This window comes from Lissotriton vulgaris, chromosome 2_1 (genome assembly GCF_964263255.1).
Source record: "Lissotriton vulgaris chromosome 2_1, aLisVul1.2, whole genome shotgun sequence".
Lineage (NCBI taxonomy): Eukaryota > Metazoa > Chordata > Amphibia > Caudata > Salamandridae > Lissotriton > Lissotriton vulgaris.
The window spans coordinates 1,984,089,683-1,984,108,664 of record NC_141687.1 but is presented as its reverse complement, the minus strand read 5'-3'; the positions used below and the strand labels follow the sequence as shown (position 1 = coordinate 1,984,108,664).

General features: G+C 42.1%; 1 protein-coding gene across 9 annotated transcripts in view; it reads right to left on the bottom strand.

The window, feature by feature from the left end:
• The window catches only part of PPIP5K1 (diphosphoinositol pentakisphosphate kinase 1), a 1,319,084-nt gene that overhangs the window by 290,927 nt on the left and 1,009,175 nt on the right, over positions 1-18,982 (bottom strand). For 6 of the 9 annotated variants that reach the window (XM_086958191.1, XM_086958195.1, XM_086958196.1 and 3 more), the window contains 2 exons: positions 16,963-17,127; positions 11,675-11,824 (listed from right to left, as the gene is read on the bottom strand). In XM_086958191.1, the coding sequence (XP_086814317.1) occupies positions 11,675-11,824; positions 16,963-17,127 (315 nt within the window). The remainder of the gene's footprint in view (positions 1-11,674; positions 11,825-16,962; positions 17,128-18,982) is intronic. The other 3 variants (XM_086958197.1, XM_086958199.1, XM_086958194.1) reach the window with 1 other exon arrangement.

The following is an 18,982-nucleotide window of genomic DNA, read 5'->3' as shown; positions in this document are numbered from 1 at the left end:
AAAAAGAACAGACCTGATGTCAGCGCACGTGGGAGCGTCTATGTAGCTCCAGCGACGTCATATCGACGACTACGACACCAATGACGTACGCAGAGCCGTACGACAACGCCTACCGACACGCAGGGGTACTGCTGAAGAAAACGTTCGGATCCAGTCTGACGCCGGGGGATATTCTAAGGTAAGGAATCTATCACTAACGTGTCTCTTTCAGCTGTGCTCACACCACAATTTAGGGAAAAGTTGTAGTACAACAATCCCTTTAAAGCCCGCAAAAAGCTCTACATTCGGTGTCCTCTTTAACTCCATAAGGTGATAAGGACCTGGACCTCTCCCATACTCTAAACACACACCAAGGTGGGGTAAAGGAGCAATAAGCAAAAACAACATTGTGTATCACTTCCAGGTCTCTGTGACACTTTGGTCTCAGAAACGAGTAATCTATAAAGAGTCACACAAAATCCCTTGTTGTTTCATCTACAAAGCTTTAAAACAACTGTTGACAAGACCAAAGGGATGTGCTAGAGGGAACTCTAGGAGGCTCATACATGTGCTTCACATATGACAATAATGTTATACAAGGCCTCCACCTGCTTCCAGAGACTTGCTTCATTACTTGAAATAAAAAGCAGAAAAAACGTAGGTGAACCCTTTTCGACCTTTGTATCAGGCATTTTAGCGACCTCTCTTCTAAGAGAGATTCATAAATATATGACTGAATTTAGAAATTCCCAAGGCAGCTTGTCAGTTTCTCTTTTGAAGGGAACATTATATTGAAGGGCAGCTTCTAAGAAAACAAATGTAATATAGGATATAGAGGAGAGGGGTGAAGCATATCTATGGTAACTAAATGTGTGCATCTTAGTAGGAAGAGGCCATAAGACACCCTAATTTTATGTTTTGTTACGGTGAAGTGCAAGGTAAGATTGGCCTTCTGGTACGAAACCCAGATTCCCTTAACCCTATAAAGAAAGGTGACCTTTGGTTCCAGAGAACAATAGTCAAAATGTAAGACCTTATCTCCGGAATGTGGATTTTGGGTCTAAATGAGCTGTGGTCCCATCTACGTAGCTAGGTTGATAGGGCAACCTGCATGCAGATATCCACCAATCAGTTGTGGATACCAGTTTCCATATTAGCGACTGTTTCAGTCGACAAAGTGTTTAGAATAGAATACCCTCTTATTTCCTATTTAAGAACAGCTCCACAAACTGTTTCTTTGTGCATGAATTAGGCTAGCAACCAATTTAGGAAAGACAAGAATTATTTGGCAGTAACTCCGCCTTTGGATGGGTAATGACCATTGCCAAGATGTAAGAAACTAGGCAGTCAGGTTCATGCAAGAAGATGTCGGTATGGTAACAACTCATGCCATGGAGCAAATTTATTAAGACTTTGGCAGACAAATACCAAAAAGTACGCAATTTGCAGGTTGATGGCAGACTGCTAGTGCACTATTGGCTAGATACTATGATCTGCAGCAGAAGGAACACATTCTACCCACTGGTAAACTGGTAGAACAGTGAGAATACTGATGACACATTGTCCAATATTAATAATACAAAGTAAATTAACTTATGTTTCTCTGGGTCAGGGGAAATTTTCATGGAACTAAGCTAAAACTTTGCAACCTCTCTCAGAAGCAAAGTTATGTACAGTTGTTTTACTTTGCTGGGCACAGGCTATGAAAGAGGAATGCTCTTCTGTCTGATATCAAAATCTGCTAAGGCCAAAGAAAATGGTGTTCCTTGATAGCTAGTAGCTAGTGAGGTCCAAGGGCTTTGCGCGAAGAATAGGTTCACTGATCAATAAAGATGAAAGAGACACTATTTGCTGTAGAATATCACCTTGCCTGCAAACCCACAGGTGAGGTGAGGTTAAATAATGCTAAATGTTTATGTTTAGGACTACAATTGTGGTTGAGGAGTTACTGACCCCAAGTTGGGTGGTAACTGGTTAGCAAAGAGGAAGTTGTCCCCTTGGACCATCTTCCCCTTTGTCAACTATGTCAGCAGACTTGTGGTAGCAGCCACTGTCTGCCTCTCCTGATGTTTTCCAAAACAAGATTTTTCTTAGTGAAGCACTGGTCCCTTTATGGTCACAGGCTGCTTTAAAAAGAAAAAAACAGATTTCCATTTGGGAATGGTAGGTAGCTGGGTTTCTGTTGCAGTAACGCCCCACCCCCCACTTTATGCCAGATTTCTGATGCACTTTGACTTGATGTGCCCTGGGTCTCTGTCAGTGTTCTTTCCCAAACCTGAACCTTTGTACCCCAAATTGGCACCTGCGTGGCCACGTGTAAGTCACTTGTAAAAGGTACCATGGGGACCAAAAGGCACTGTGACCAGGGAAGGCCTCTCAGGACTGCAGCACATATTGTGCCACCCTTAGAGGTCCTGTATATTAACATACACACACTGACATTGCAGTTTGCGTGTTTTGGTGCAGAGAAAAGTGAAGAGGCGACATGCCACACATCCCTGGGTGCCATGCCTACAACTGACTATCTATGGCATAGGGCAGACACCAACCTAGGTGGGCGCACTATGCCACTGGTGAGGGTACAGGTGCATAAGCCCGGTAACACTACAGTGTCTAAGTCCATTCTTAGACATTGTAAGTGCAGTAAAGCCATATAGAGTATATGGTCTGGGAGTTTGTCATTCCGAATTCCACAGCATCATAATGACTTTACTGATTTCTGGGAAGTTTAGTATCAAACTTCTCAGCATAATAAACCCACACTGATGCCAGTGTGGCATTTATTATAGAATGCACTCAGAGGGCATCTCAGAGGGCTCCCTGACAGGTAAACACTAGCCTGCCACCACAAGACATGTTTCTAGACCCCTGTGGGGAGCCTTTGCTCCATGAGCCCAGAAACAAAGCCTTTCCTGTGCAGAAGTGGTCACACCTCCCCCAGGCCAGGAAGAGCTATATGTGGCAGGGGAGCTTCAAAGGCACTGCCGCCTTTGTAACGCAACCCCCAACCTCTCCTGCTATCGGAGTGGACACAACAAGGGTGTAGTCACCCTAAGGTCAGTAACCCATTGGCTACTGACCTCGAGACCCCTAAAACACCCCCTAAATACCTAGGGGGCAACTGTGAACCAAGAAGACAGATTCGCACAACCCTAGAAGAAGGACAAAAGAAGAAGCCCAGCAGAGGAGACTGCAGAAAAGAACTGACTTGGCCCCAGCCCTACCGGACTGTCTGCAGTTTCCAGAGATCCTGCGCCAAAAGTCACCTTGTCCTGCAGCCAGTGACCTCCAGAACCCCTGAAAGGACTGACTGCCTTCAACAAAGACCGTACCTCCTGTGAACAACAGCTCTGTTCAAAAGAAACTCCAAAGACACATTCTGAGCCTGCTGAGGACAAAGTAAACCGACACCTGGAACCACCACTGCACCCAATGCCTGCGGCCCGAATCCGGGTGGCCCACCGGTCCCAGCGAGTTTCCCCAGCACTCCAGAGTCCACCGTGGGTTGACCCCTCCACGACTCCCAGACGTTGCCTGCAGACTCTTCACGGAGACCCTCCCCAACCGCGAGTGGCCCAATAAGGTGAACTCAAAAGACATGTCTGTATTCAGCCACCCTGGAGAAGAGAACCAGAGGTGCACCTACGTCCCCGAGCACTCCAACTTACCTGCTCTGCTGTTGGCTCCACCCAGAAGTCTTCCTGGACCGAGTCTGCAGCCACAATCCAAAACCGTCAACTCCCACTGAAAACAACAAGGAACCCGACGCCCAAACAGCACCCTGCACCCGGCCGCCACTGTAAGTGCATCTTGTGTGCTAAACCGGATCCCACTTTCCCCTGCGATTAAGAGAAGGAGCTTTGCTCCCACAACATTGTGGCCCGCTTGTGAGCAGCCACCAACCGGAGGATGCCTATACCCCACTGGATAACATTGCCTCAGCACTCTGCACCCGTCCGACCTAGTGCTGCTGAGGGTGCTTTGAGAGTGCATCTTTGACCCCGGGGGAACCCTGGTTGGTTTGTATGAAACCTTGGAAAACTGCAAATGAAAAAAACTGAATTACTTACCTTTTCTCTAGGAAATGTCCCAGTGTGATATCTAGGCATATCACATTGAATAGAAAAAGTAACTTAAAAAGTAATCTGCAAAGTAATAAGTAATCACAATAGTTACCTCAAAGTAATTTGGACTGTTGACTTACCTGTGAACAAACCAACTGCATCCCAATTGTATTGAACTGCATTATGCCTGCAAAAGTATTATTTCGCTTACCTGCACCAGGCCTGGCTTGGTTCTAGAAATAAAATAACTAAATAATATTTTTATACAAACAAATTGGTTGGAGTTCAGTCTTTGAGTGTGTGACATCATTTCCTGCCTGAGTGTGTACAATACATGCTTAGCACCACCTTCTGATAAAGCCTTACTGCTCACCCACAATACCACAAATACAGAGTAAGGTGCGATCTACCTTTTACTCTGCCAACCTTTGGGGTTCCACTGGAGTCTGTGCACACGATACCTCAATCAATCAACACTTTATACTTTTTATGCATTTGATTTTAAATGTGAAATAAACACGGAATAACAAACATTTCAATAAATTAATTTAAAAAACATTCATTCATAAAAAATGTTCCATAAAATCCTGATAGCAGCATATTTCATCTAGATAATTCATTTATATTATTGCACCATGAGATCTAATTTTCCTAAGTTTATTATACACAGATTAAAATGTAGTCACATGTTTGCTAAACTATGAATTTCTAAGGCTGTGTATAAAAAGGAGGCTGTCACAAAGCATACGTACAGTGTCTCCAGTTCTAACATAACAGTCAATGTGGTGATGTAATTACGCAACCAAAATTAGTGGAATAATAAATCTTTTTCTCTCCTTTTCATAAAAACGACAAAAATATAATATATGAACAATTGATTGTTTCGAACACGAATCACACGGGCAGCGTTCCAATTGATTCTGAGAGAACACGTTTGCAGGATAGCCCAAAATAAGTGTTATATAACCTAAACGAAATCTCCTTAGAATATATTGATAGCGGTTATTACCTACAAAAGAAAGAAGGTCTGTTATTGTATACAATTACTGTGGCTTTATCTTTGTTTCTATTCCATCTTTCGTGTGAGCATTTTTCTAGAAAAGAATTAGTAAGCTTCACCTTCAAGAAGGTTTCACACTGTACGGGTACAGTATAGAGGAGGACCCTTAGCCCTAATGAGCCAAGAATGCTCTTTATATAATATATCCATGACATTTTAGATCCATAATCCAGTTTCATAATATCATTTAGGATGCATTGACTTGTTTGTACCGTCTTCCATTTCCATATTAACAACCAGAGCAACAAAGGGGCCAGTTTGATTGCATTAGTCATGTAGGGTAGGCCTAGTTCTTTATGAGTAAACGCATTTGTGCATGTCTTTGCAAAGGACAATAACCTTGTAGCAAACCTGTCCCCTATTTTTATAGGTTATCGACATTGGCTAGGCCCCATATAGCTGCCCCATTTAGCTGCCCCATACGTTGCCACTGAAACGGTTTTTGCCAGATAAATTTTTTAATGATCTCTGGTATTTTTTGTTGTTGCCCAAAGTCGTCGCAAACCTAAAAAGTGCTGCTATACTTTTGTTCATCTGAGTGGCCCTTTAATTCACCATCATATTCTAATTTAGGTTAATGTCAAAGACAATGCCTAAATATGAAACATTGTCTACAATGTAACTTTCCTATCTTCATTAGCATAAATTCCTTTATTTTTACTTTTTCCAACACACATTATGAAGGACATCGTTTTGTTGACATGTAGATCAAGATTTTCCATAAAAGACACATAATTGGTAATGCAAATTTGTAGGGCTAAAGGTGTTCTTGCCAAAAGGACTGCATCATCTGCATAGAGCAGAATGGGTAATGGTGCAGCACTAGCTTTTGGGGTGTCTATTACCTTTTCTACCAGGTGGTCATTTAATTTAGCAGTATACAATGCAAACAGGAAGGGCACGAGCACACAGCCCGGCCTTATGCCATTTGTAATATTAAAGGGCTGGTACATTCACCATGCCTACCATGGCGAACCTTCGCAGCAGCACCAGCATACAACTGTCTAATAAAACAAATTATTGGTTCCTCCACCCCATTTGATCCATAATGTGCCCAGCTTGCTATGGTTGACACAATCAAAACCAGATGAGAGGTCCATAAATGCCATCTATAGGTTCTCTTACTTGGCCTGTGTGTACTTTGGAGCTAAAAAGGCCAAGTTCCGACATTGGTCCACAGTCCCTCTACCTTTCCTGAATCCATATTGTACATCCGCAAGGATTCCCTTCTCAGCTACCCAATCTTCCATTCTGTTTAGTAATAGATGACCTATTAACTTGGCCGTGCTATCAATTAGCGTTATTGTCCAATAATTTGCAGGATCAGAACCATCTCCTTTTTTATAAATCGGTACAATAATAGACTGTTTCAAGGGCAAAGGAGGGCCTGTATTTGCCAATAGAATTGAACACTGCCATGAGTAAGGTGACCCAGAAGTCTCAGTTATTTAAAAATATATCAACAATCACCCCATCTGGTCCATAGTAAAGGATAAAGGTGGGGTAACTCTTGGGCTATCCTCGGGTTCTTCACTACTACTTCTATAATGCCTTTGGAATATTTTTTTTGTGAAGACGTTTATCCACGTGTTTTTATCTATGAAAACATCTCTGGAAGGGCCACCTTACTCTTGTAAGAATGGAAGGTTGACTACTTCCCAGAATGCGTTGGTGTCATTAGCATTAGCCACTATCCTTAGTTTCTCCCAAGCTTCAGATCTCAGTTCTTATATCCGCTCTGCTATCGATCTTTTATAAATTCCTCTCAGATTTTTTATGTGTAGTTTATCCCTTGGTTTCGACTTGAAGGCATTACGAAGATTTACAGAAGCTTTTGAGCAGATTTTATCAAACCAGTGGTTGTGTTGCTGGCTCGTTGCGCTACTCGAGCAAGTTAATTGTATCTTAATACTGTCTAAAGCCAAGTAAATGCTTTAACTACTTGAAGTTTATTAAAAGATTTGGACAGGACAGGACCTGGTTAAAATTCGTCTGAATAACTCGAATGAAAAGGAGATTTTCATCGATTTTGTTCTACTTTAAAGAGTAGCCATTTATTCTGGCTAAAATGGGCTTTAGGGTTATAGCACTTTTTTTATTTATGCGGTGATCTTTCCGTGGCAGCATTATGGAGATATTAGCATGGTCACTGTGCTACGTCATCCTGATATTTATTTCCACTGAATTATTCTCGTAACTACTGGATGTTATTATGTAGTCCATAGCTGAGGTGACCACCCCCTATAACAAGTTGGGATTGTTTGACCATTAATATGGGATCTCTGTGTCCTAATCTCCAGCTGCCAAACAATTAGTAGATTATTTAAGGCGTTTCCGTAAGCGGTATGCACAAAATGATTTTATGATTTCTCCCGTTTTATCATTTGTTGACATAATCTATAATCTTCCTTCGTACATTTAGCTATATTAAAATCACCTGCCCATATGAAATAAACTGGTTTTGCTTGTGAAAATATTATGTCCTCTAGTGTTTCTTCAAGCTCCTTTGCAACCTCATACGGGGTTGCAAAGTTATTATAAAGGTTTATTATCATCTAGTTTAAACTGTAATTACTGTCTAATAGAATAATATGGAAGAACAGCGTTTTTATTAATAACGCATAACACTTTACATGAAAAAGAATTGGATATAAAAGTCAGCAAACCCACTTGTGCTCGCCCTTTTGTAGATGGAAGGGCTGGTGTATGAAAACATCGATACCCGTTTTCAAAAATTGGATCCAATTCCCATGTCTCTTGAAGGCATAGAATTTGATGGCTTGAGACTATGTTATACCACTCATTATTATCTTTATTATTTTTGTAATGAGCAATGTTCCAGGAAAGCAGAGTATGATAAATATTATTTGTTAAAATATTGTTTGTTAACTCTGTGCTAGGTGTCAGATCCTGAGAACTACGGTGCATAAATACTGTGGAGGATTGGACAGTGACATCAGCCCTTTACTCAGTTGCAAGTGGATTTACCGTTACAGGGTTATACAGGGGTACTTCAAGCCTATTACGATCTTCATCATTATGGCCTGTATGAGGTGATACAGCTGAGGGTAGGCAATCAAAGGCCTTTAGGTCTCTTAAAGGTGCATATTTATTGGAAGTGAATATGATTCGATTCGCCCCACTTAGTGGGCAATTCTCCCTGCTATACCTCTGTAAGGGGTCCCTTGGCATGATGGATATGTCCATACTAATATTATAAAGAGAGAGCCCAAACTTTTGAGCGGGTAAGCTCAGGAACCACAGCGCCAACCGGAACACCCTATACAGTGTTGGGAAAGGAGAGTATCAGCAGATGGACATAGGCTATACACCAGCCCAACATATACATTAAAAGGGAAAAAGAACGTTTGGGAAAAAGTAGTCCGTTGTGGGCATGTGCGTTGTGCTGGGGGCGTGTGCATAAAGCGATGGGCGCGGCATTCGTCTAAACCCAACCCTGCTGAATTATACCGGTTGCGAAGGGCGCGACATTCGTCAAAACCCAACCCTGCCAAAAGCCAACCCTGCTGAATTATACCGCTTGCGATGGGCACGGCATTTGTCAAAACCCAACCCTGCTGAATTATACCGCTTGCGAGAAGCATTGTGCTGGGGTTGTGTGCATAGAGCGATTATCGGCGTGTGCATACAGAGATGGGTGCAGCATTCCTCAAAACAAGCATGGATTCCACCGCTTGCGAGAAGCGGAAGTTGCATTTGCCATTAGAAGCGAGAGTTGCATTTGGCATTGCTGGACGTTGACGTCATGTGGTGCGTCTAAGTGGCGCTACAGCGGACAAAATCATTTGCGGCTGCCGCGTCGCCTGGAGCGGACACACACGTTCGCATATTGCGGCAAGGACAACAAACAGAAGAGCACACGCTCACCTTCAGCGGTATCGAATGAGGGCTTCTGAGCAGACGCACAGGCAAGTTTTGAAATACATTTGGCTTGCCTATTACAACCATTGCAGAGATTCTATTTCATCCCCGGACAACGTCGGGGCAGGCAGCTAGTGTATATATATATATATATATATATATATATATATATATATAGATAGATAGATAGATAGATAGATAGATAGATAGATAGATAGATAGATAGATAGATAGATAGATAGATAGATAGATAGATAGATAGATAGATAGATAGATAGATAGATAGATAGATAGATAGATAGATAGATATATATATATATATATATATATGAAATTATAGTTACAAATGATTGTTTCTTATAAATTTACATATATACTAAAGCTTTTTATTTTGCATTTAATTTGCTTTCATCGAGAATTATTCCGAAAGATAACTTTAAAGAACTACAAATGCGAATGTCTTTGTTTTCTATGATCATGTGATTGATGATACAATGGTGAGGTGGTGTCTCACAAATGCAATAAAAAAAGTGGTTTGTTTTACTGACATTGACAGTGTGAACAAGGGCTACCTTGCCCGAAGCGCGTAGCTGTTTTTAAAGGTGAAATAAATATTCAACCTGAGTCTGGTGGTTCGTCTCCTTCTTCGCCGGTGTTGCTGATCGCATGCTGGAGGTTGTGTGGAGTTTCTTGTTCGATATAGATATATATATATATATATATATATATATATATATACTGTCTCACACTTTACCCAAAAAGCAGGGCGCACTCCTTGTTGACACACTCCAATTGGGAGAAGAGACCTGTGCGTCCAGCGCCAGCAGAGCCTGACGCGTTTCAGGCCACCGCCCTTTCTGGAAGGCTTCTCTGCTTTAAGAATGACTGCACACAAAGTAGGAAAACCAGCGTTCGTCCCGCATTTATTTTCACTTGTCTAAATCACAATCAGGTGCATATTACAAGGCGTTCTGGGGCTGGTAGTCCATCAAAATTATTAATCCCAGCCGGGATAAATAAATGAGGGACAAACGCTGGTTTTCCTACTTTGTGTGCAGTCATTCTGAATATTGGAGGACAGCCTTGATCCTCAACAGTGGCACCTGCTTAAGAGATGTATTTCAGAGAACAACTGCCTTAAAGACCCAATGACCAGTATTCAACTCCCCCAAATTAGGTCAATAATTCACAGAACAACTTAATCAAAGAGTCTTCCTGTCGTTTTCAATGAGTCACCAAGCAGGATGACTCTCCATGTTATTTAGTTGTTTATAACTATATGCCCAATAGAGTAGGGAGAACTGGAGCTGCGGTTCATGATGAAGGCCAAAGTACTCAGAGGCATCATAATGGGGGTAATCTGTGCAAAGAATTGCACCAGTGTCTCAATTAGCATGCATTTTACTGGAGGAAACATGAATCTATAATATGAAGATAACAGAGTAACACAATTTCAACATGAACGTTATTCTTAAAAGTAAAGGATTAAAAAGGTGAACATAAGAATGAGAAGATGAACTGTGTATGAATCAGTGACTTCGGCTTCGGCTTCTTGTCCTAATTCCTATAAGCAAGACAATACTCATAGAGGATCTCAACCCACCCCGATGAAGGGATCTGGTACTTTGTAAACACTGTGGAGAGACAAAGCTTACAGGCTGAAGTGACGCGCACTGACAAACATTTTTAGAAGATGTTTGATGTTTTTAAGTAGAAAGCAGACTAGGATATTTTGGAAATGCTAAGCATGTCTACACGTGAAAGGGAGCAGCAGCCTGTAAGGAACTACTCTAGTACTCCCAGGCAGGTTTTTAAGCTCCACAAAGACATACTAATTCTCTACAAAGTATGCAAGCTGCTGTGTAATTACACATTTTTCTTCCCTTTGGAAAACAATAGTGGCTACATAAGCTTAAAATCCAGGAAGGAAAGAAGGACAACCCCTTTTGCAGTGCCAAGGAATGCCTTAAGTAGACAGCTCCAGTTGCCAATGTGGCTAAACAGGAAAAAAGTGCGTAGAAAAAAGAAGAAAGGGAATGCTTGAACCATTGCTGTATATCTTGATGTCCACTGTGCCAAAGAAGCAAGAATAAGAGCATGTAAGGATACTGAGGATTAGCTGAATGACGTTAAACATATTTCTATTAAGGACATAAATATGACTCTACTCATGATTTGGTAGGTACTTCTATCCCACTCTAAAGGCAAAATATAGGAAACGTATGTGCATTCAATTCATTAGAAGCACAAAATGAAAAGGAAAATCATGAAGAATTTATTTCTGGTCTTGACTACTGGAATTCACACAAAAAATATCTCAAATACCCTTCAAAACTAAACAAGCCCCCTGTATGATGTTTTGTATCTTAAAGAGGTCAGACAGGGTAGTGTTGGTTATCCACATAAAATCACTTCTTAGATAAAATAGTAGTAATGCTTTTATTTAGGAAGCAATCACAGTCTTGTGCCAATTTTGTCATGGGAAACAAATCTAAGGAAATAAACTCTACAAATAACCATTTGTTAGTATATTGCAACTTTTTTACTCAGTCTTTCAGCTGTGTCCTTTGCAGCAAAGAAACAAAGATAAAGGACGCACGAGGTATAGAAGTTGGGAATGGAGAAGATGCAGTGAAAAGATAAGGCCAGAGAAAAGACCTGGATAGCTAAACATAAAACAAAGAGAAACCTGTCGCCATGATGCCAGGTTAGTGATTGACATGGCCCGGGGCTGCAGAGAGATGGAACTTGGGGAGTGATGAGGATCCCCGGATCTTCGACGACGCCTGCCCCTGAGGGGCATGAACTCGATATTCCCTGTACACTGGACGTTCATCACCTGCAATCAGACCCGGAACAGAAAAGTACATACCTGTTACAGCCTTCTTACAATATAGGGCTCATAATTCTGACACATCTCTAGCATCAATATTCTGATCAATCTGAAACCAATGACTGCCTAAGTATCAGACATTGCCAATCTCAACCTTACAGCTGTCTCTCTTTTGATAGACCTAATCTACCACCATTGTGTTTTTAGATTTGGAGGACGTCCAACTAATCCCTTTTCTTAAAAACGCACCGCCCTCTTACAGGGACTCTGCATAACCCTCCCATTACTCAAAGGATAAAGAAAAATATCATAACCACAACTGTGTGAGTCCAGCCAGACCTTAAAGAGTCTAACTGCCCTTTAGAGTTTGGTACAGAAGCATAATCTTGGCATGAGAGTTACCTCTCAAAATGGTGCACAAAAACAATTAGAGTGTGCATGATAGCAACCACCAGATTTCATGCAAGATGTGCTACATAAATTACAAACCTCTGAAGTTGGCTAGTTACGATCCTCACCGGCACCACACAACACCCCAAATCAATGCTAATTTTTAGTAAGAATTTGCCCATGGGTACATTTTGATTTTCTTTGTTATCTTATCGGGCGAACTCTCAGTGGTTTCATGTCATTTTTCTATGTATAACAAATGTGGTGTTATGTAATGCCTTTTTACAGGGAATATCAACAGTTTAACTGTGATAGAATTATGGAACTCAACTTAATTTGCCTTTTTGCTTTTAAATTAACCCACCTTAATCCTGTTTAAAAAACATTTTATTTACGGGTTCTCAAAATATCTGATCACAATTTATGGGCTCCAAAAATGTCATAGGATTTGGTTCTCAAACTGAGCCTGACTTGGTACACAACATATGACTGATGTATTTTTCAGGGACCATAGCCATTTTTCAAAGTTTCTAAGTATGCTTTCTTTCCCATTGGAGTTGAGATGCCATTACCATCCACCCACATGGGCCTCATTTTTTTGTTTTTCGCAAGGTTTTCAAATCTGACTTGAGAGTTCCAAGAAGCAAGCACTGACAGGCACATGGAAAAGTCACATTCTCTAAGACACCAGGAGGCTTATTCCGGGCAGACAACACTGCCGTGGGTTCGACCAACCTTTGGTTGACAATCCTGACTGCCTAATTACGATGCTGGCCAACGTTCCTAGATCCTGCAAGGAGGTTCGCGATTAGGGATATGCCTTGATGCTCCAGCCAGTTTCACAGAAGAAGTGAACAGGACCCGGGATTCCACTGTGCCTTGCTTGTTGCACATGGCATGGTCTTGACTGTGAGAACCTGAAGCAGCCTACCTTTGAGGGATGGTAAGAATGCTTTCAGCACCAGACAAGTAGCCTACTACTCCAACAGTTTGATGTTGAAATAGGCCATTGGCAGAGATCAAAGAACTCTGATGTCAACCCTTCCAAGATGACCTCCCCATCCCAGCAATGGTATATCTGTCAGCTCTGTATGGTGTACAGAGAGGAGTTTTGTGCAGTGACCACAGCAGGTCTGCAGCAGTTTACTCCGAAACCTGGATGAAATCCAACAGGTTTCAATTGTGCAGGTTCACTGAGACATTAGGATCCACTGCAGAGCCAGCATATGCAACCTGGAATAGTCACTGAGCAGGATGCAGGAGGTCAAGAGACCCAGAAGCCTCAAAGCCACTCTCAGTGAGATCCTGTCCTGGACTTGTTGTGATGTAAAGGAGGTCTGAAACTGCACCATATCCGAGATGGCTCCAAAGAAAGGGAGCCTCTGTCAAGGAACAAACCACAGCAATGTCAGGAGGTTCACCATTGCCTGAAGTAGGTCTGAAACTGACAGCAGTATTTCTGCCTTCAACAGCCAGTCATCAAGGTAGAGATGAACTGGAACCCATAACTACCGAAGGTATGCTGCGACCACTGCCATAACCTTTGTGAACACCCAAGGGACACTAGTGAGGCCAAAGGGAAGCATGGATAATTGAGAATGCTCTAGGCCCACCTTCAATCCCAAGAAGCATCTGTGAGACTGCAGGACAAGCAGGTTTAAGTATATGTCCTGCAGGTCAAAAGCCACCCTCCAGGGCAGACAGAACCTGGGCCATAGTGAGCATGTTAAATTGGTCCTTCGCCGGAAGGAGTTCAGAGGGTGGAGATATAAAATAGGACAAAGGCCTCTGTCCTTCTTCAGCATGCGAAAATAGAAAGAGTAACAGCCAGTTCTTCTGTAAAATGCATGAACCCTCTCTAATGCTTCTTTTTCCAAAAGAGCTTGCGCTTCTTGGTGAAAGATTGCCAGATGTTCCTCTGAAAGATGCCTTGGTGTGGATGGACGGTACAAAAGGGGTGGTGATGAACGGAGCATCTGAATCAATCAAACACTCACACCCAGTCAAAAGATCTGGGTTTAATCCATCACCGTTCTTTAGCCCACTCTGCCACCCCAATTCAGACATAGCTATATGCAAATCAGTCTGACCCTGTGCCTCATGTGGATGGAAGCTGCGGCAGGTTGAAAAAGAATGACCAAGCATAGCCTAATTGAACTATATTAAAGACCCACCTGTCGGATATTTTATTTTGCCACCCTTGTAGAAAATCTCTGATCCGACCTCCACTAAGGGCAAACTAAAGGGGCTTGAGGGATGATACTGAAGGGTGGGAACTTGGAAAGTTTGCTGCCTCTGATGATCTTGTCTGCCTGATCCCCACATTGAACCCAAAAGAGCTTAGATGTCTTTACCGAGGCGGTGGGCCTTGGCTATGTCGGTGTGCCAAACCTCTGGAGCAGCCTTGAAAGAGACACAATTGTGCAGAAAGGATAGACCCAAGGAGCCCACGGTGGCTCGCCTTTCATTGAAGCGCTCCAAAGCTGAATCTGCATTTTTGCCAAGGACGCGAGAACCATCAAATGGCATATTCATCAAAGAGGCCTGCATGTAACCAGATAACACTGTAGATCTCAAACAGGCATGGCACCGAAGCAGTACACTAGTGCCAAATATTTTGCCAAAACTGTCCATATTGTCCAGTTCAGAGCAGATGATATATTTGGATGCATCCTGACCATCCTCGATGGTCTGAGCCAAGTCTGAAATTTCACAGAGACTCCTGGAAAGATCCTGCCAGCCATGTCTCGAAAAGCATAGTATCTATTCACCAAACAGCTGGGGTTGACTGACCGAAGGGCTAGACTGGCAGACAATACCTGTTTGCAAAATGCTTTGTATCTTTTCAACTCTCTATCTAGGGGAGTTGTTGGAAATTAATTGGGGTTGACCCTGCTGGTGGGAGCCTAAACCAACAGACTTTCTGTTGCAAGGTGCTGTGTCAGGAAGTCAGGGTCACCTGGCCTATGGTGCCTGACAATCTGCCTGTAAACCAGTGGACAGGAAAACATCTTAGACCAGGTGCCTATTAGGGCGTCTGTGAGGGCTTAATTGAATGGTAATTAAGGCTCAGAGGAGGTCTGTTCCGGTTACAAAATCTCAGGTAACACATCTATTTTGACTTCCATGGTTGTTAGCTGTAAGTCTAAGACTGTCCCTGCCCGTCACGTTGCCACAGCAAAGGATGTACTCCCATCCGTTAATAGCCCAGGGTCCGAGGAAATGTCTGACTCGCCTCCTGAAAGTCCATGTACAGGTTGTCATCATGATAGTGTTGGGGAAAATAATCCCCCTTATCTACATTATCATTTCCAAACGTTGATTGACTCTGATGACATTTGGAACTTAAAACTTGAGGAAAAGGCGTGGTTCTGACAGAGTCAGATTGATGTATGGCTGGGCATGTCTTCAGGACGCGACCTCAGTCAGGGCCAAGATGAGTTCAGCTTGGAGTTGGATAATATTGTAGGAACAGGGTCTTCCTCCAGCACCAGCAGCATCAGAGCTGGCACCTCTGCCAAGAAAACCTGGGTAAATTTCGCTGTCAGATTCGAAGTTGGTTCTGACGTCGGAGCAGAACCTGAGGAGCGTTTGGGGGTACAAATAACGCAGAGGGCAGACTTGCCAGTGGCAATACAACTGGAGGCCTCCGTGGATCCCTTGGGGCCAAAAGGGCACCAGTAGATGCCAGAAGATTGACCAAGATTTGCACAATGGCAGCTCTTAAGTTCCCAATTTGTTGCACTGTCGCTGAAGGGCCTGGAAACTTGGGGTGCATCAGGATAAGTTGTGGAATTGGCTCAATGGTGTGGGACAAGAATTGAAACTGTGAGGCACCTTGATATACTCGTAGCTTTTAAGGCTGAGTGGAAGGACTGGGGCAAATCCGTTTTGACTTCGACTTACAGGAAGACTTGGACCACGGCAAGGACCTGTCATAAGAACAACTTCGAGAGCGTGAATAGGGCAGTGCCCTTGAATTCAATCAGGACTTATGAGACTTGTTCGAGTATTCAGTGATGTATAGCTTTACTTCATGTTCCTGGATTGGTTTCGGATTCATAAGGGCACACTCCTCACAGGACTTTGAGTCGTTCTCCAAAGTCAAATACAAGAGGCACAACTTAGGGGATCTTTCACAGACATTTGTTTGGGACAGTCCCTACAAGGCTTAAACCCTTAGTTTTAAGACGGGACATAGTTGTCTGGCACACTGGAAAAATAAAAAAAAAGTAAGCAAAAACTTGTCAGAGAACAAGAAAAAAATTTGGAATGTGCTCTGAATCCACAAATGAAAGGCAGAAAGAAAGAAACTTACAATGACGCACAGGCTCAATATTCACCTTCAGGGCAGGACAAAGTCATGGTGAAGGGCAGGGCACCACCTACCAGCACATGAGAGCAACGCTGTTTAAATCTTTTGGATTCAGTCCGGCGCCTGGGGATATTCTTAAAGAGAGGAATCTTTGGATTGAAGTACCAATCAGAAAATCTAATTTATAGTATTGGCAATCTCAGTCATGTTTCTGGTTTGGATAATATGTGGTTTCTAGTCATCTGCAAATTCCCTTTGGGAGTCAATTCAATCAACACTGAGACCAGATTATGACATGTCAGTCCACATTTCAGATGGGCAAGTCATCCTTGAGTGGGTTCTAATTTTAAATGTAGGCCAAGGTGTAGATACGCCTCAAACATTCCAATAGGAATGTGTAACTGAATAATAAAAGGGGTAATTACTGATGCGGATATACCTCCATGGACCCAGTTTTTCTAGCACGGGTTAGTGGTGATTTCCGCTGGATGCTGATTGGTTCACTGGGAAGAGGTGACATCAACAAGACTCTGTCCACCTCATCTACTCCCTTCACTCTAGACAGGTCTTCCAGGCTGCCAGGGTCTGTTTTCTTATCTTCATTCTACATAAAAGAAGAAACAGAAATAGTTCAATATAAAGAAAAGAAACTGCTCACTTTAAAGACATTACACATTTTCAAAAAGCCCACATGGAAAGAGTTTGGAGTTTCTCTCATGCAGCGATAAGAGGGTATGATAAGATTTTTGGGAGTATTATACCCAAACATCCATGTCATAAACCTCTTCCACTTATCTGCCTAGCATGCTCCATGTATTACACCTCTTTGCATTCTTGAGGATGTGCACATATTATTTTGAAGGGCATATTTATTCTAATTCAGACTTTCTGAGCCACATTTCTAAACTGTGCACATTCCAAGTAATTTCGTGAACACCATTACCCAGGAAATGGATTGGAGCTAGTAGACCATTTCTTGGATGGATATACTGACATTCCAATAAGGTGAGAAAACCATGCTGTCCATGAAGAGATCTTCACTGACAATGTAACAGTGATCATGTGTGGGATGTTAAAGCAATTTTAGAGACGCAAAACGTTTTTTAATACCTACTAGATAGCAACATTAACAATGTTTTTTTTTTAATTAAGTCAATCAATTACAGTCAGAAAAAGGGATGGCCTAACCTTCTAAGACAATAGTGCTACACTGAGAGAAAATTAAAAGCAGTGAAAACGAATTCTCTTTCGTAAAAGAAGTCAACAATTGCATTGCACCACAGTGCACGTCACTGTTAGTTGATTATGCCAGTGCATGTTACCAGGATTTTTAAGCAGTGTGCTCTTATTAACCTTTTCCGACAAGACATTTTAATGCACATTTATTGTGTTCGTTTTTACTTCAGGATTTATTATCTCAATGTTTCCATCTTTATCTGACTGATAAGATCTGATTCAAATTATTTTTTCTGCTCCTTTCCTCGCCTTCATATTTTGAGAAATAACTGTCCTGTCAAAGGAAAAACTCAAATAAAGGCCATCACACACTGTGAGTGGGTTTCCTTCCAGAGTACCATTTTGATAAGAAATTGTTCAGGAGCACCCTGGAAGACAAGAAAGATCAAACTATGTTAGAGAGGTCAAGATATATTCTACCTAAGAAGTTGGCTCAGGTTTCTCGACTTCCTTGTGCTACAGCATACAGGGGAAGGATGGTTCCACCCAGCACAGAGACAGAACTCAGAAAAACAAACTCCTGATGAATATTTGAGTGTTCAATTTCAAGGATCTCCACCTATTTTCATCACACAAATTTGAAGGCTCAATGTCAAATATCCACTTGATGCTGAGGATTTGCTTGGCAAAAACAAACTCCTGATGAATATTTGAGTGTTCAATTTCAAGGATCTCCACCAATTTTCATCACACAAATTTGAAGGCTCAATGTCAAATATCCACTTGATGCTGAAGATTTGCTTGGCAACAAAACTGTCTAATCTGCCGTGCTGCACCCGCATCACCATGTAAATCCTCATGGGCAAAAAGTCTGATTGGTTTTACAAGACAGAGCAACACAAAGGGATCTAATTTCTCAGAAAGATCTCATCACGGAGAAAGATGATGAAAGGTTACTTACCTGCTCCTACACTTTTCCTGCGATTAATTATTTCCAGTCGGTAGGCTGGGAACCCTTTGTAGTCAATGGTAACATAGCTGTGTACACATACACACAAATATTATTGTAAAAGCCAAAAAATCTCAGCCTTCCATAAGTTTATTTTATGACCCAACTTTAATGTAGGACTATGGCCCGAGAAGTCAAAAATGACATCTGAGATGACAAAATCGTTAACAGGTTTAAAAAGAAAAACACAAGCAGCGAAAGCCTGTTAAGCAGTTTTTCACAGCCAGAAGGTCCAAAATGCTAGCTATCCAGAAAAAAACAGAGGACATAACCA